This window comes from Passer domesticus, chromosome 2 (genome assembly GCF_036417665.1).
Source record: "Passer domesticus isolate bPasDom1 chromosome 2, bPasDom1.hap1, whole genome shotgun sequence".
Classification (NCBI taxonomy): Eukaryota; Metazoa; Chordata; class Aves; order Passeriformes; family Passeridae; genus Passer; species Passer domesticus.
Window position 1 is genome coordinate 116,103,274 of NC_087475.1, and position 17,978 is coordinate 116,121,251.

The 17,978-nt window shown below is 40.1% G+C and overlaps 1 protein-coding gene and 1 long non-coding RNA gene across 2 annotated transcripts in view; one reads left to right on the forward strand and one right to left on the reverse strand.

The window, feature by feature from the left end:
* Positions 1-4,392: 4,392 nt before the first annotated feature.
* LOC135294939 (uncharacterized) lies at positions 4,393-10,015 on the forward strand. Its single transcript, XR_010356920.1, has 3 exons — positions 4,393-4,559; positions 6,831-6,902; positions 7,550-10,015. It is a non-coding gene; the product is annotated as an uncharacterized LOC135294939 (long non-coding RNA).
* CXADR (CXADR Ig-like cell adhesion molecule) overlaps positions 9,851-17,978 on the reverse strand; it is a 32,590-nt gene continuing 24,462 nt past the window's right edge. Inside the window, exon 8 of the mRNA XM_064410881.1 lies at positions 9,851-10,440. Coding sequence (XP_064266951.1) covers positions 10,399-10,440 — 42 coding nt within the window. The 3' untranslated portion in view covers positions 9,851-10,398. The remainder of the gene's footprint in view (positions 10,441-17,978) is intronic.

The following is a 17,978-nucleotide window of genomic DNA, read 5'->3' on the forward strand; positions in this document are numbered from 1 at the left end:
CCATTGGTAAACCAATTTCCTTTAAAAAAAAGGTTCCTTTAAAAAAAAAAGCCTAAACTAAAAGCAGTGAATTGGCTCATGTTGGAGCTGTCTGCTGCATTGTACAAAGTGCCTGCTTCACTGGACAACTAATCCAAAGTAATCCTCTTTAGAGATCACTGATTCACCATCTGATTTGTACTCTGATTTGCACCAGGAATGCCTGCTGCGGCAAATTATTCCAAAGTGGCAGATTATATTATTTTTCACTGCCTACACTTTGATCTCCAGAAACTAAGAGACAGCACCGACTTTCCAACAGCTGATGAAATAAAACTGAAAAAAAGTATGATCCACACATTTTTATGAAGTCTCCTACTGGGAATAAACCTAAAATAAATATCATATTTTGGCACTCATACCTCAACTATCTGTGAAGGGAAGATTCATAGATTAAAAGCTTTGCTTTTAGCTGTTCCATAATCCTATCCTCCAGCTCCCCATTTCCTCTTTCTACCTAATGACTCACAATTCTGTCAACCTCTCCAACTAATGCCTGGGCATACTTTCTCTTTTGCTCCCACAGCTCTTGTTGCTGGAAGAATTCTGACCTGGTGAATGCTCTGGACTTTGATACAGGAAGCCTGACTTGGGATTATCTTTCTGTTGCAGGGCCCCTCATTGATCTGTGGATCTCTCTGAACTAATTGCTGACTTGGTTCCCCCTCTGTAAAATAAAGACAACCATCTGCCCACTCCCTCACCTCTCATTAGCATTTAGTTGTATTTATTATTTAGGTTACAAGACCTATAGGGTAGGACAGGTTTCTTACTCTTTGCCTGTAGTGTCTAACACAGTGAGGCCAGTCTGGGTCAGAACATTAGACTCAAGCCTACCACAAAAATAGCAATATTATTTGCTAGTGATAAGAGTGTGTTTAATTATTTAATGAAGTTAACACCTGAAAGAAGAACATTATTAGATTTTTTTTCCTTTACTACACCCCTATTTACTAACTATGCCATAAAGGTTAACTACAATGCACATGTTGATATGTGTGTTTGGTGTGTTTTTATATATAAAATTCTGTGGGGTTTTTTTTGGCTCTGTGGGATTGTTTTACTTCTGTATGATTTTTCTGTTATTCTTAATCAAGTATTTCACCCCCAAAATTGCCCTTTCATGAATTAATTCCAGCAGTTCAAGACTAAAGGGAAATGAAGTCAAGTATCATGAGATACAGTAAGACTGCAGAATCCAGCACTTTCTTCATAGTTGTATGTGCCACTTCATTATCATGAATGTATAATGTCAAGTTATTAATGTAGGAAGTTTTGCCATGTGTTTCTTTCTCTTCAGTTACATAGATTAAGTTAATATTAACTAAATCCATAAGATAAAACAGGATTACAAACTGGGAATAGAAAACTACAGAGGAGATAAAAGGACAGAAATACATCATATTTCAGAAAGTTTTGGATTCATGGCTGTGACACTTTGCCATATCTCGTGAACACACAGGGTGATGGTCTCTGGATGAGGTACAGCAGTAATATCAACAGTCATTAGAAAAACATTGCTAATTAGCTTGAGGCTGATTTTATGAAGCCTGTCAGATTTCTGAGGTAGCTGTATGATATATCCAGCAGAACTGATAATTGGCAAGAAGTAATTAACCACATTTCTCTCTTTGGTGCCTGCCAAAAACATTTTAACTTCCAAATAGCAACAGTTGCAATGAATATAAACAAATGCAAACTTGTCATGGCAGGTTGAGCTGCTTATGTAGTGAATCTGATGGAAATGGATGTTTTCATAATGCACCCAGGTTTGATTGACAAATTTCCACAGAAAACCACAGCACATCCTTTGCATTTCTTTTAATGAAGCTGCAGTTTTCTCTCTTAGCTACATCTTGTTGCCTGAGCAACAATGGTTTGGATTTGGCTTTCTTTGTTTCTCAATTCTAGTAAAATTAAACGGGGAAAGAAAAGAAAAACAAACCAGCAGCATGGAACTCGGCAAAAAAGTGCTGTGGTTTTCTAGCCCCATCTCCCATAGACTCACTGCCTACCCAAATTGTGCCCCAGCAGAAACAAAAAAGAAACAAAAGGGTTCTTGCTGCACATATTTAGAGGCACAGAGCTTCAGCAGCAGCATCTATAAGTTATAGCATATGTTGGATCTAGCAATGAAGTTGCTTGACAGGGAAAATAAAAAAAAAAAAAGAGAAAAGAGAGGCAGGAAGGTAAAGAGGGGAAAGTGGCCAGCAGGAAAGCAGCAGCAGGGTCCAGCAGGCTTGGGAGGCTGCCTCTCATGCAGCAGTTGGCTGTGGTGAGGATGATGAGGCCATTTTCCCATACTCTTCCAGCAGCACAACACACCAGTTCTTACCAGCCCAGCACCCCTGACCAGCAGCCACGTCTGGGTCTGCAGTGCTTGCTGAGGTTACCTGGCCTGGGGAGACTGAAGTGAGTGGCATAAAGAAGTTTCACACAGGGTTTCCAAGCAGTTCTCCAGTGGCACGAGCCTTTCCTCTGCTCAGACAGAAGTCAAAACCGACACGCTAAAGACAGCCCCAGTCTGAGTTGTGGTTTTGCTTTATGAATCTTATTTTTCAGGGCTTGTATACCAGAACCATGTTGTTGTGCCTCAGTTGTTCACTATGAAGACAGGAACTGGACTCTAAGCAAAATAACTGTTTCTTTTTTTTCTTTTTTTTTTTTTCCTGGAGAGGAGAGTTCAAATGCAGATTTTCTGAAAGTGTCTGTTCAACATAACATGCTGTTTGGAAATTATGCTCTTATACCCCAATGAAGATCTTTCAGAGAAAGCTCTCTACTGAGAAATATGTTAAGCTTAATATTACTTTTCCCATCAGAATACATTAATTGCACAGAGAGAAAATCAGCCACACTCACATGCATGGCTTGTGCATTCCCATGAATTTCCACTGTGCCTTAAAAACAAGTAACAAACATAAAGTGTATTTCCTACAGTGCTCATTGCTGGATAGAATTCGTGGCAATTACAGGGTTATGTTAACATCTCTAGGGAAGCATGAATAATATCAGAACTGGGAAACCGTTTTATTTGGTTAAATATTAGCTCACATCCTTCACACTTTAGATAAAGGAAATAATAGCTTGACATCTAGTTGCTGTTACATTAAGTATCCAGCCCTATTTTGGTATTATGTAAATATTAACATGGTATTAAAGCAAAGTCATGCAGTCAAATTGGGAAAATGCCTCAGAGACCGCATAATTTAAAAATATATACACATAAAATGTGTAATATATGCATATGACATCTAAAATCCAACAATAAACAGTATATCTAATGACATTTCAAAAACAAAATGAAGAGCAGGAACTTTAGCAGAAATGGTCAGACAAGCAATCCTAACTGCTTAAGATTTCAACTGTAAATTCTTTTTGTTAAATACATTTTTCCCTGCTCAGCTATTGTTTTATTGCTGATTCCTATTACAAGCCTCTCTTCAGTGATGCCCTCTTGAAATCTCGCTGTTTCTGAGCACGCACATTCCCCACACATGAATCACCTCACAGCAGGACAAACCTAATCCTTATTCTTCCGCATGGAAGCACAGTGCCGAGCCAGAACATTCGGGACCGACACCGCTCTCGCTGTACGACACATCCTTCATCTTCTTCCATACATTTCCTTCCTCCAGGCAACTCACTGACATGCCAAAACGTGGCTTTTTAGTGTAACACAATATGACAACAATTTACTTGTGTACAATGCCTTTTATGAATAGTAATAGCATTGTCTTAGGTCAAGTAACAGTCAGCCTCACTTTCCAAGTAAAAGGATCAGTGGAGTTGATCCTGAGTGGATCCTGTCCCTAGGAGGCAGGGAAAGTGGTTCTGAGTCTCATTTTCCCCTTGGTTCCCTGAAGCTCCATGCTGTGTCTGCCATTATCCTGCTACTCAAGGTAAAAAAAGGAAAACATGAGTTTTCCATCCAATTACAGCAGTAATGAGGGAGTCTGGGAAAGGTGAAAACCCTCATTTTTGCAGAAAACTCTGACATCACAATGTAGCTATGATATTTTATGGAAGACCTCTTTCCTAGGATTTTTCCCCTCCTGAGAGCTGAGGGTAAATAACATAGCTACATCACAAGGCATTCAAAACCTTCCAGGGTCCCTTTCTGGCCCACACCACCATTGCCCCTGGATGTGGGTGGAAGAGGAGCCCACTGCACCCTTCTGATGTCTCTTAGTTTCTTTCTTACATGTCTCCAAATTTTTTAAAGAAAGACTAAACCATTACCATTTTCTCTTCTTATCAGCAGTGCAGAAAATCACGTGTAATGATTGTCATTACTACAAATCCTTCATGTTAAAAATACAGATTTTTTTGTCAGCATTTTCATTTCTCATTAGCATACAAACTAGGCCAAGAGCAGCTCCTGCAGAGATCTGCACAACAGTCATTGGAATGTGTCTTGTGACATCAAGATGGACTCTTTGCTTACCACACCTTTGCCCTGCCCAGGTGCTTCCCAACAGCATCTCCTCCTCTTCTCTATCCAGATGGAAAAGCTGAAGGTATTACCTACCTACCTACCTACCTACCTACCTACCTACCTACCTACCTACCTACCTACCTACCTACCTACCTCCCTACCTACCTTTCTGCTGACAGATCATTCTGCTGGCATAGAAACTGTATACACACACATCAAATTAACCCCAGTAAAAGCCTACTCAAGCTCATTTAATCCATCCCCATTAGCTTATTGTACTGAAGCCAAAGCAGAGGCCCTAGAATGACAAACAGCCATCAGACACTAACACTGGTCACTGAAATAGAGCACTGAGAGATGATAAATGTTTCCTCTTTAAAGGATTCCTCCAACAGAATTCAACCCCCAGAAATCTGACAATGTAGGACATCTGCTGTGTCCTAGGAAAGTAACCACCCCACCTCCCCAGCCTCCTGCAGCACATGGTCCAGCATGAGAGACCAAGACTTTGGAACTGGCAATTCACACTTCTCACAAAAGGCCAAGATTTTGATCTGGGGGAGAGGCAGAGAACAGAAGTCCCCCCTCAGGTCTGGCTCACCCCTGGGACTAGAACCACCCAGGACAGCAGCCAGCACTACAGGGCATGGTGTCCATGGTTTGGGACTGCGTGCTTGAAGCTAATCCAGGGCACAACTGCTCCACACCAATGATTAGCATGTGGAGGGACTGTGACAGGCAATGCTCACTGTTAAAGACAGTTAATCTTCTAAAATTTTGCTCTAAGGTTTGAAACTAGCCCAGCTACGTTTAAACACACCCCTTCATAGAAATGCCTAGTTCCTGATTTAAAGACATGCATAAAAATGATGAAAATATGGATTTTAAAGTGTGAAACTTTTTTGTCTGTCATAGGACAGAATTTGGTGTGTTACTGCTTGCTTTCCCAGTTTCAGCAACTCACTCCTTTGGGGAGTCCTGCAAGGCTTCCATGCACCTCATCTTCACATTAGTGCATGACATAAGATTTATTAGAATTTCCACCTTCTTTTCTGTTAACCTCAGAAGTAGGACTATTGGAGTTTATGAAAAAGTTTGACTTCTGATAAGAGAAAAAAGGTCAGAAAAACAACTGTGAAGGGAACAAAATTTCTCTGTAAGGACAGCAAATTCTTATTGCATTAATAATGACTCAGTCATGAGGACAGAGAGAAGACATTGTCAAATTAGATACTCAGAAAAGGTAAAATGCAGAAGTGACCCAGTGTTAATGAAAACAGCAGTAATCCCATTATTATATTTTTGCCAGCCCAAACCTTCACGGCTTATGTTGTGATAATTGTAGTTAATGTCATTTACTTTGTAACAGGCAAATTATTCACAAAGAACATGGTACATACAGCTCATTGTAAATATTTTTGCATATTCAGTGTCAGCTCTCGTCTAGCTGCCTCCTGAGTGTTAATGCAGCCTGCATTGTATTGCAAAAGCAAGCCATTCAAAATAAATTCAGATTTTTAATGTATCCCATTTTCCTGTAAACAATGAAAGTCATGTGATGAATAGAAATGAACTGGAATGCATAACACTAAAGTTGCAGCTATGCTGTGTTGGTAGTGTTAAAACCCAGTGAGCTGGGTCTCCAGCCTGCAGATTTTAATGAGCAATCTTTGAATGTGGCATTGAGTTACAGAGAAAGATTGTGTGGCTTCCTTTTAAGTAATGATTTCCTCCTTTACTTTCCACATGCTCCTGGAGTTGAGATTGAAGTTCTTTCCCTTTGTTTGTGTTTGACTGGCCTATATTTTGTCAGTAACACAGGAGAGCTGCAGCCTGCTGGGGGAACTGCAGTGCCAGTCACCCACCTGCATGGCTGCTGAAGCCAAAGGTGGTTTGCCCACATGGATGCTCCACAAGATGCCTTCGGGAGAGACTCAAGATTACTTCAGAGTCACATGAAATAACTGCAGACATTTTTTGCAAGCTCATAGTTGATGACAACATCAGCATTATCAACTACCATCTCCTTTAAGTCTTAAAAGGAAAGTGGCAACTGCTGCCAGCGTGCTCTGTCCCAGCACTGACTGGAGCAGGGTGCCCTGGGAACACACTGTCATACCTAGGAACACTCAGGAAGGCTCATACGTGTGGCAGGCCATGGGATGCACATGCAATACAAGGCAAGCTGTGCATCCTACGCAGAATAAAGGGTTTCTGCACATGGGAGGAGGGTAGAGGTGCCTGGAAACACCAGTGCCAAAAGCTGAGGAGTCTGTTGGCTTTGAGCACCACAGCTGAGGATCACCATTTTTTGAATGCAGAGTGAATTTGGCTACATGCATACTTTTTACAGGATCACGGAGCACTGAAGCTGGAAAGCTCCTGTGGAGTTTGTCTGGGCCAATCCCTGTGCAGAGCAGGGCAGGTGAGTGCCTTGGGCCCTTTTAGCACCACTGCTGAAAGTCCTCTGTTGTCTGCCTTTTTCTTGTACTTTGATCCTTCTTTCCACTTTCACACTGCCTCCTTCCCCTGTTGTCAGCACAAATACCAGTGCAGCTGCCTGCTGATCTGAATGATGAATGTACCCAAGCTCAAACTACACTTCACCATATGTAAGCAATTTTAAACCATATCATGTCTCTGATGTGGCTCACGGCAACTGCACCAGTGCTTCTGCTGACAGGATAGGAGGCAGCCCAAGGCCAGGCAAGAAGAGTCAAGACAGGCTGGGCAAATCTTTCTGCAGCGTGCCAAATGCTGCCATTCAAAATGCACACGCCAGAGTCACGATTTGAGGCTTCTTAATTTTATGCAAGTACTTACAACTACGCCACTTCAGACAGGGATACAGCTGTAGCAGTGTGAAACTGCCTTGCACTGGCATAGCTTCTGAGCCCGTTGCAGCCATCCTGCCTGCAGGGCACTGCTTGAATCCAGATCCCCCCTTGACCATGGGACAGTTCACCTGGTGAACTGCCTGCCTCATCTCATACTCTAGCGTACCCATGCTAGAGTATGAGATGAGTCTGAGCCCACAGATCCAATTTCAGTAACAATACACTTTTTCCAAAGTTCCACATGACTGCAAGGCCTGGCCACCACGGAGAAGATCACAGGAAGCCTGGGAATGGCTGAGCACAGCACTGCTCCTTAGACACCTGTAAGTATAATGGCTTTGGGAGAAACAGAGCTGTTTCAGAAGTGGTCTGAACTAAACAGAGATCTCACAGCCCCCATTTGGTAGAAAAATGTCATATGCAAGATGGATGGAAAGCACTTTTAGTTAATCTCTTTGCAGCAAAGATACAGCTGCTATTGGTGACATTCAGGCCTTGTGACTCTCCAGGTCGAGGCCAGCATGCAAAACATCACATGAGATTCCTTTGGGTGTGAACAGGAGCACAGCTACCAAACAAACACATGCTTAAACTCTCCTGTAACAAGCAAGCCCTGGCAAGAAGCAAAGTATGTGAAATGCACTACTTCTCCTCATTTAATAGTGCTGGCACGAGAGTCAGGGAGTTTTCCACCTGTTGACCAAGCTGTTCTATATTACAAAGAATAAATAGTTGAAAAAATAACCTATACCAAGTGAAATTTTCCCCTGATATTTCCAGCCACTCCTAAACAGCCACAAAAATCTATAGAGGCATGACCCCCAGGCTTAACCATCGTATCTTTCATGCCTGAGGAGGACGGCAGAGAACAGACTGAGAGTGAGAATAAATCTTCAGAGTTTCTGTGTGGCATCAGACAAGCTTTCAAACTCGTGTCCTGCTTACACCATAACAACATAGCAACATAAAGTTAACAGCCCGTGCTTGGTGACCTCAGGCAGGGTGGACTTCTGGACTAACTACCCAACACAAAGCATCTTCCAAAAAACTCAGTATCTGGACATCTGGGAAGAAGATGGGGATTAGCCAAGCAACTCCCCAGAGAGATGACAAGAAAGTTGAACAGTTACTAATTTATTGGGGGAAAAAAAAATGCAAATTTCTTTGTAAAATTGACACATATTTACCTTCAATGTATATATATATATATATACTTTTTTTACTTACAATATATACCTATTAATTTGGATAGGAATTTAAGTACAAAAAAGTTTATTTCACTTATTCCTTTAAGAACATATTTTAGTGCAGCAAGCTTTGAAAATTTTTCTGCAGAAAAAAAAGCTCTACAAAATTCACTTTTTAAGCAAAACTATAAGCTTTCACAGTTGCTCCTACCTTTCTCCTACTTTCTTAAACACCAGCAATTAAACATTTAGATGATGGTGATCACCGAGGGCAGGAAAAGACACTTTCTCATCTTATATGGAGCACGCCATAGCCTAAAAGGTAAATGCTGTCTACAAATCATTACCTTACAGTTGCTGCTCCTTGACAAGGGAACTTTCATACTGATCCAAATGGAATTTTACCCTGATTAATTACTTGCCAGATTCACTCAGAGACAAGTTTAGGCAGCATGGAGTCAAAGGAGAGAATGAGGAATGAAATATTTTGGCACAAAAACAAGTGCTTCTTAAAGGCAAAGTGTCTTCTCTGTAATTACAACGTTGAACTTAGATTTGGAACATTTTTTTTTAATTTGCTACTTAAGCCTATGCTATCTAGAAACCCAACACACTTCCATTTTTCTTAATAAGTTATTTTTGTTTCTTAGACGATTTTACTTGACTGTTCATGTGCAGTGACAAAACTCATTAAATGGAACTTTTGCTTGACAGCATCTGAGTTTATTCTAGAATTAGCTGTGCTCCTCTCAAAAACAGAAGCAAAAATAATTTAATACCTTTTCAGCATTATAACCACCAGTTTCACAATGGATTATGTGGTTGCCTTCAGACCACAGTGTAACACATGCCCCTAGATTAATGTTTAAATTAATAACTATGTATTTACAATAGAACCCAGCACCAGTATTTCTCAAGAGCACAGACAGATGTAGTTAAAGGCAGGTTTGAATCTGCATATGCTCACTGCTTCTGCCTAAATTCTGTGTGTCCTTCAGTGTGCTCTGATTTATGTGGACTGTGACAGGTAATGAGCTACCAAAAATGCCCAAGTACCAGTGGGATACCAGGCTCCAAAAATTGACTTAGTGAATTCCAGTCCATTAGATCAGATTACAGTGGTCTCACCCTTACATGGCTAAGTAAATTAATATTTTCATTATGAAATCAGTACCCAAAGTACCACAGTGGAGGAGGCAATAGGGACCCCATAACCAGCCTGGTTTAAAGAGCGTGCTCTTCTTCCCTCTGGACTCCTGCATAGTAAATTGGAGAGCAGGAGGAATAAGGAAGCACACAGACAGGAATTACCACACCACCTGCATTAACAGATTATGCTGAAGCATGTGTTAACTGTAACATTCAAGTATGTTTTATTAAGTGTTATAAAATATATACAATCTCAAAACACAGTGCATTTTGCACACAGTTTGTCAACCCTCATGGGTATCACTACAGCATTCAATAGATGACACACTTCCTTATGAAATCAGCAGACCAGAAAGCTAGGAAAACCCAAAACTACTCTATTTCAGATTACAATCTCTTTAACACCCCATTGCTTAAGGCTATATTTCTGCTACCTGAGTTGATTTTGTTAAATTCACAATTTTTTGCATCTCCAGGGAATGGGGTGGGGGAAGCAGAGAGGAGGGATGATGCACGCTTTTCAAAATACAAAAGTAGTAAGAAAAACATCAGGAGTGGCTTTGTAAACTTTGCATTAAAAATATGAAAAAGAAAAAAATTGGTACTTACAAAACTGAATACAGCCTACTTAAAAATCTTGAATCTAAAGTGAGATCAAGTAAAAAAACCCCAGCACTTCATTTCATAATGTACTTCAGTTTCACCATACAGGAAAGTCATGCAAAAACTGATGCCTGTTTCTTCATGTTTATACCACTGTTATGTCACCAATCTTGTGTGCGATGTCATACTACAAAAAGAAAGAATATCATTAATCTATAGCAACAAGAGGCTAGGTACTGTAACATAAAGTAATTAAATGCACTTTTATACCAGTTTATACCAGTGTCTGATAGCAAAAAGGTGAAGTGGTGCAGCAAATGAAAACTTCATTTATAAGTGGACTACAAATAACTGTTTAACATGACAGGAAATTTTCAGTATCTCATGGATTTCCCAGTGCATACCTACTGCATTGTACTTTTAAAGTACCTGTCAAAATCCACCAAATGCCTCTTTCCTAAGTTTCATACCAGTAACTTGCATTGTCAAAGAACTACACAGTTCTCTTGTTTACTGCCATGAACACTCCGTTTTCTCAAAGTGTCTCATCCCAACCTGCACACCTGCTCATTTCACCATTTCTTCAGAAATCAGTTCTAGCTTCTTGACTGTTGTTACTGACTTTTCTGGGGATGATGTTTTGTACAAAGACAATAAATCATTCTTTGTTGCAGTTACAGTTCTCTATCAGCTCTATATTCTTTGAGTTCATATTCTAAGACTGGTATTGTAAGAAAAATGATAACTCATCATTTTTGCCACATCTCCATGCTACAAAACGCACTTTCTACATGCTGCCTTTACCTAAATGCTGCTGACAGTCACCAATATTAATTTTGCAAACATGATAATACACCAGTAAACAACTCTTCCTAACTAATAATCCACAAATGTATATGGATGTATTGTGTTTACTGGAAACATCTCATTTTCTTACTGAACTTCAGTTTATTACAGGCGTTTGTATAATTGCACCCATCCTCACAGATTTTTAAGACGTGCCTCAATGACACAATAATTTCTCCATGAGAGCAATAATTAAAACAACTGACTCAGGCTATTTCTGCAACAGCTCACTTTCTTCTTGAACACTGTCATGCTGCAATTAGAATTACACCTCAAATGGAATCTTCCAGTTGCATGTGACAGTAAAAGGAACTCAGAACCTTCCCAAAACTTTGTTTGGAAGAGTAACTCAAAGCAGCACCAAGTTCTGCTTGGCTGGAAATCACAACCTTTGGCTTCTTTCTATTTCAAGCCTGGCATGAAATCCTGCTGTTCTCTGAACTTCATTCTGGCTCTTGTTCACATAATTATTGTTGTAGGGAATGTTAAGAGACTCATTAATTGGGAACCTGAACACTGAGGCCAGAAATGTCCTTTCTATATTCCTGTCTTTGCACCATGGATTGCATAATGCTTCTATTTCCTACCTCTTTCATTTATAGCTCTCAAGTTAATAATTAGAAAACATATGCCTTCTAAATAAAGTTTAGCTGCTCCACACGTAGTTCATCCCATCCCATTCTACTGGAAGAACCTGAAGAAACAGTGCTCTTACACTCCAAAACATGTATAAATCCAGCTTTTCTCAGGGATAGGGCAGGTGTGCAAGCAGGGGTTCATGTAATGATGTCTCTCCATCAAACTCCTCTTTGCTCCATTTCATGAACAACTCAAGAGAAAATTAGCATACCCTGCTTATGGAGAAAATTCTGCTATGGGGCACCCAGAGACAAGCTGGGACAGGGGAATAGTTCTTGATAACCCTGTTGTTTGGAAAAGCAAATATTTTTTAAATGTGATACTTAAATGAGCTAGAAAGGCAAACACAATCTGTTCTCCCTTGCTGCACTGCCCCAATACTTTCAGTCTTGATTTTCTTTTCCTTTCCTTCTCATCCAAGCAAATATCTAGCAATAAAACAAAAAAATTATTAAAATAAAGAAAAATGCAGTCTGGCAAGTGAACCTTAGCATGCAGCTAGAGGCTGTTTGTGCAGCTGTGATAAAGAATAAATAAATAAATAATAATAATACAGAAAATTGAAAACATCCATCCCCCCAGTGTGGTAGCTTATAAACAAGATGTGCTAAGTCCTTTGGATTGTGCAAGGAAAACTATCAGTTAATAACAAACTACTGTCTGCCCAGGTACTTGCAATCATAACACCATTAGATTTAAGCTGGAAAACCAGGGGCCAGTTTGAAATCCACTGTATAAATGTAGTTTTAAGTGCCTAATGCCTAAAGCAGAGACAAGGAAAACTAGCTGGGAACAGAATATATGATAGAAAGTGACACTAAAAAGAACGACCCTCCACAAAAGCGTGATCAAAAGCAACATACCAGGCTCAGAAAAAAAAAGAAAAACCTGCCTAAAACTCTGTCCTACTCCAGTAGTGAAATCCATACCACAGCCAGGAATAAAAAGGCAGAATGTGATAGAAAGAGGACAGCCAGGCACCAGTATAAGTGGGAAGCTGTAGGCAAAGTGTATGAAACACCAAACACCAGGGCCAGTGATGCCAAGGAAATTTCCACCTCTCTGGTTGTAGCTCAGCCTGTCACACACAGGGTTAGGCACCTCCAATGTCAGTAACAGTGAAGGAAAGCACTAAGAACATCTGGAGTTGGTATTTCCATTATCTCACTCTGAGAATACCTTCCAAGACACCTGCAGTGAGCAGCAGGGAAGAGGTGCTGAGGGAGTATCAAATGGAATGAAGAGGACACTTTCCCTCGCATTGGCAATGGCTTTGGGGGATCTTTCACCCTCAGGAAACCCCATAATGAGATCTACTCAACTATTATTTTTCCTACAACCTGAAATACTCATGGAGCAGCAGAAGTACTGGAAAAGTGACTGCTGTCAGGACAGAATTAAAAAACAGGAAGCAGCAGGGGACAGAGAAAACCGCAGATGGTCTCATCAAGATAACGATCTTTAAATACATCTATTTCAAAATTTCCTATGATTATGAAAGAAATGGAGAGAAAGTACTAGATGGACATCTGGTGAAGACTGAAAAGGATAGCAAAAAGTCTTGTCAAGGATAGCTTTAAAAACAAATGACAGTGCAATGGGAAACCCTAGTTCCAAAAGCCACAAAGAGTCAACAGAACGCTCCACTCTAACAGCTACTAGAGATGATGAATGAAGAGGATATGTCAATGCCAATAGAAAATAAAAAATAAATTTAAAAAACACCTCTCAGCTAAGTCATGACAGAGCCAGGACATCAACCCTCATTCTCCAGCTTGCTAATCAGAGTCCTTTGCCTTTGGATTCTTTTGTTATTGTTTTTATTGCTAGTGAGTGATCTTCTGTCAGCCATGTCAGGCACTAAGGATGTCCTCAGCCTCCTTGCATGTTCAGCAATTTTCCCCTCATGTACAAACCATAAAGCCAGCAGCAAATGAACTAGCTCATATGGCTGGCACAGACATGAGATGCTGACAGAATTAAATTCACTTGTATAATGTAATGACCCAATTGTCACTGTCAGTTAAAATCCCAGCTTGCTCAGGTAACACCAGGGGCAGGGAAATTATGTTAATTTCTAATAGGCAACAAAAGGGACTGTTGAGCATAAAGGCTGTAACCCTCCTTCCAGCCCTTTCATCTAGGAATAAAGGATTTTAGTGGGTTGGTTGAGATTCCTGCCTGCCCACCCAGTTCAGATGTGCAAAGATCATACTTAAAATAATAAACCTAAAATACTTCAAGTAGCAACATAACCTTGATTTTAAAAAACATAAAATTGCTGTCTAGAACTTTGATGCTTTCAAGTATGCAAATCTAGCAAGATCACAGCTGTAGGTTATCTGCACGAGAACCACAATTTTCATTGTGTTGCTGTTAAATGAAAACCAACAGACATATTAATGATTCAGCTGAGGATTTTTTTCCCTAAATGAGCTGCAAATGAAGAACCATAATTGGTGACCTTAACTTCAGTCAGAAAAATATTGACATATTAATGGGTAGCTCTAAGGTCTGCTTCATACTAGGCAATTGGACAATAGTTGCACCTATTTTTTGGGTAAATAAAAGGGATGTGGAAGTGTGTACTTCCATCCTAGCAACAGTGTTTGTACAGATGATATAAATATGTGTTTCTCATCATAACTGTTACAACCTATCAAAAATTACATTCATAACTCAACTGTACATTTCTAGAGCTTTTGTTAGAATTTATTTTTTTAAAAAATGTTTAACTGATGCAGATTACTCAAGTATTTTCCTGAGTAAATGATAAGAAAATAATCATCTGGCACCATAGAAGGCTCCTCAGCTTCTGTTGGAAAATACTCCCAGAAAGTCACTACAGAGCACCAAACACTTGGTCACATTTAGGCACAGAGGGATGGGGACAGAGGCTGCTAAAGCATCAGCTGTGGAGGACACTCGTAATTCCCAAATACTTTATTACTCTGTTTCCATACAAAGCACTTATATTTAGCCATAATTTTTTTTCCCAAATGGGCTGGAGACAGCACAGAAATCCACAGCAATTTTTTTTTTGGAAGTTCTGTGTTTTAAACACAGTGAGTTTTCCCAACTTAAACAGGAATACAAGATCATTAAATTTAAATAGGTTACCTAAAGAAGTCACCCAAACCACAACTCAAGTCCAAAGCAGAAGATATTGCAATGCCTAAGCAACTTCATTTTGAATTACAGAGTACAAGGATGAAACCAGGGCAAGACCAAACAGTTCATTTCAAGCCGTGTCCTTTTAGTAAGTCTGAATTTTTCTCATGGACCAACAAGTAAGAGGGAAGAATATGTGAAAATAAACTAACTGCAAGCTTTATTTTGTATTTTATAGATGAGATGAACGGTTTCTGATTTTGACAGTTACAGCATTGGAAGTGACGTGGAAGGGCATTTTATTTATCTGGAGAAGAAGTGCAGTGCTAGCAGCCACAACATAAGCTTTTTGACATGTTTCACAAACCACCAGCTGTGCCCCAGAATTGGCATCCTCTAGCAGGCAAAACAATTCAGTAGTGTTATGTATTCCCACCAGCTGCCTTTATTTCTAGTCTAAGGTATCAGCTTCCCTCCCACCTGAGCTATTGTACCGGGAAACAGAAATCCTAAATTAATTTTATCTTGATCTCCTACAGCTAAGTAAGGCATAGCATAAGTGTTTTGACTTCAGCAAATAGTTTCTTTGAAACACCACCCACTTAGCTGCCTGAGGAGTCATCTGTGAGTGGCTGGGACTACAATCAGAGCCCTTAAACATTGGGAACAAATGCTCTGCTGCACAATTGAACTTCCTTGAAATCTGACTAATCCCACCTACTGTTTCACAGAAATATTACCTAGTGACACAAAATAGGAAGATTCAGATCCCTGGATGGGAATAGTTTCAATTACAAATCACTAACCAGGACAAGTCACAAGTTGTAGAGAGGTGTTGTTTCACTTGTACAGCAGTAACTGGCCACAAGAAACAAAAGCTCAAGTTGCTTTCCTACTCACACAGAACCTGACATAATTGGAAGCTATTTACTAATGGCACTAAATTACTTTTATAGCTCTTTACCATCTGATTCAGGAGTCCTTCACAGCAAATTCTAACCCAAGTGACCACCGCACCCCTGGAGATGTTTGTGCCCAGAGCACCAAAGAGCTGAGCTGTCACCATTTGCCCTGTTTGGAGGGTTCAGGAGAATCTAGTTTCTTCTGCTTCCTTACACAGTACTGTTAGTAATAATATAACCAGTCATCACCTGCAGAAATTATCTGGATGGTAGGCAGAGTACCAGGCTCTGCAATTTAAGCAGTGAAGGTATGCTGGCTACATAGCAGCTCTGAATGTAAAAATATTTTGTGTTAAGACCCCTAAGCCAGATGTTGCTAGAAACCAGAGTAGGGAAAGGTTTCAAGAAGTTGGAAAGTTCACGCATGCTTCCAGAATTCCCATTCCACAGCAACTGATTAGACTCACTGCTTTGCTCTGCCCAGTTTGCAATTAAGAAAAATTCTCTGGGAAGGAGAGTACAATACCCTTCAGGTACAGCACTCAGCTTCTGCCCTGCCTGCAGCTCCCCAGAGCCACAGCATCCAGCCCTGGAAGTGGGACAACTGTCAAAGCATCACACAGCTCCCTGCGCTTCCCAGCGGACACACTGCCTCCAGAGGTTTTTCCCCTAAGAAAAAATTAGATTAACATCTGAAAGCACATCATTTTATCTTTGGTAATGTCTCTTCTAATATTGCCACTTTTTAAAACGGTTACATAATCAAGTTGTATAATCAACAAGCTCAACTTCCTTACAAAGATGTTCTCCTCCCTCCCTCCCTCCCTCCATCAACCCTGGCGTCATGCAGGGTTCCTGTATGAATTGCACTGCTTCATTTCCCAAATAATATGGTACAATTGTCCTTCATCTGTTTCTCTAGACAGCATTGACCAAAAGAAACTTTATTAAAAATGAGGACCCAAACTGCAGCTGCTGCCACTAAATATTTTGCATACCCAAAGCAACCTGACCAGTGCTTCAACAGCTGAAAGCTGAAGTCTTCAAAACACCAACTTACGAGGGTGACACTGACTTTGATTTCCAACAATATAAAAATCAAAAGATACTTAAAAGCTCCCTATTTCCAGAAACTTGACTTTGAATGGAAGACAGAAGCAGGGATAACACAATCCTCCAGGCCAGTTTTCTGCCAGAGTGGTTATTTTATAAAATTAAAGGTTCATACTCTTCTCCTGGTAGCTGTGCCTGCACCATTCCATAAAAAGCCTAAAGCAAATTAGGACGAGCAACAGAATCATCATAACTCAAGCACACACATTATTTTTAATTAAGATGCAAGTCTTCACGTTTTGAGAAATCACCTATGGTCATAAACAAGCTAAAAGTAGTTTTAGAATAAACTGACATTTGGAAAGGTAGGCAACATTCATAGCTCTGTTTCATCCTATTCTTACTTCTGCTACTTAATCAGTATTTTCTTTACAAACTATTCTGCTTTATGAATGTACAGACAGGAAACAAGGCTAAGTTGCTGTCATTATCTGCTTTTTAAAATAGCCTAGCAATTAATTGCCTATCAGTATTATCATAGAGCTTTGAAACAACTCAACATCGGGAAAACAAATTAGAGGCAGTAAGCTCAAAAGACACAGACAACATGTTCAGAGAAACAAACAGCCAGACCTTTTATGACACTTTATCCAAGGCATTGTCTAACACACATATAAAGGACCACAGAGGTTCCTTAGAGCTATCAGGTGCTGAGTGCCCTCTCTTCTGTCAGGACACTCAGGAAAGTTCTAGCTGTTTTGCTGGAATTCCACAGACAAGTTGGAGGTAGTACTCAGCTTCTGGTTCACGGTCACCTATTCTCCACATAACCGACCTGAGGAGCAACTGAGGCATGCAAGAGCCATCTGTGACAAAACTGCCACCCTAAGTTCAACACTTCCATCCTTTCCCAATCTTGACGTGAATGTTAAAAAGAGTGTAAGAAAGGTTTCTTAGAACTCTATTTAAGGAGACAAATCTGAACTTGCATTTTTATTAGGTTTCTTTTGGTATTTAAGCAAGACTCTTAATTTGAAATAAAATAAAAAAAATCCTAGAGGCTTATCCACCAGTACTCCACTTAACTTCACATGCTTGTGCACACATATGTTGGGTTTTTTATATATATAAAGAAGTCACTGGAACATCTGGCCTGGCCCAGAACACAAATATA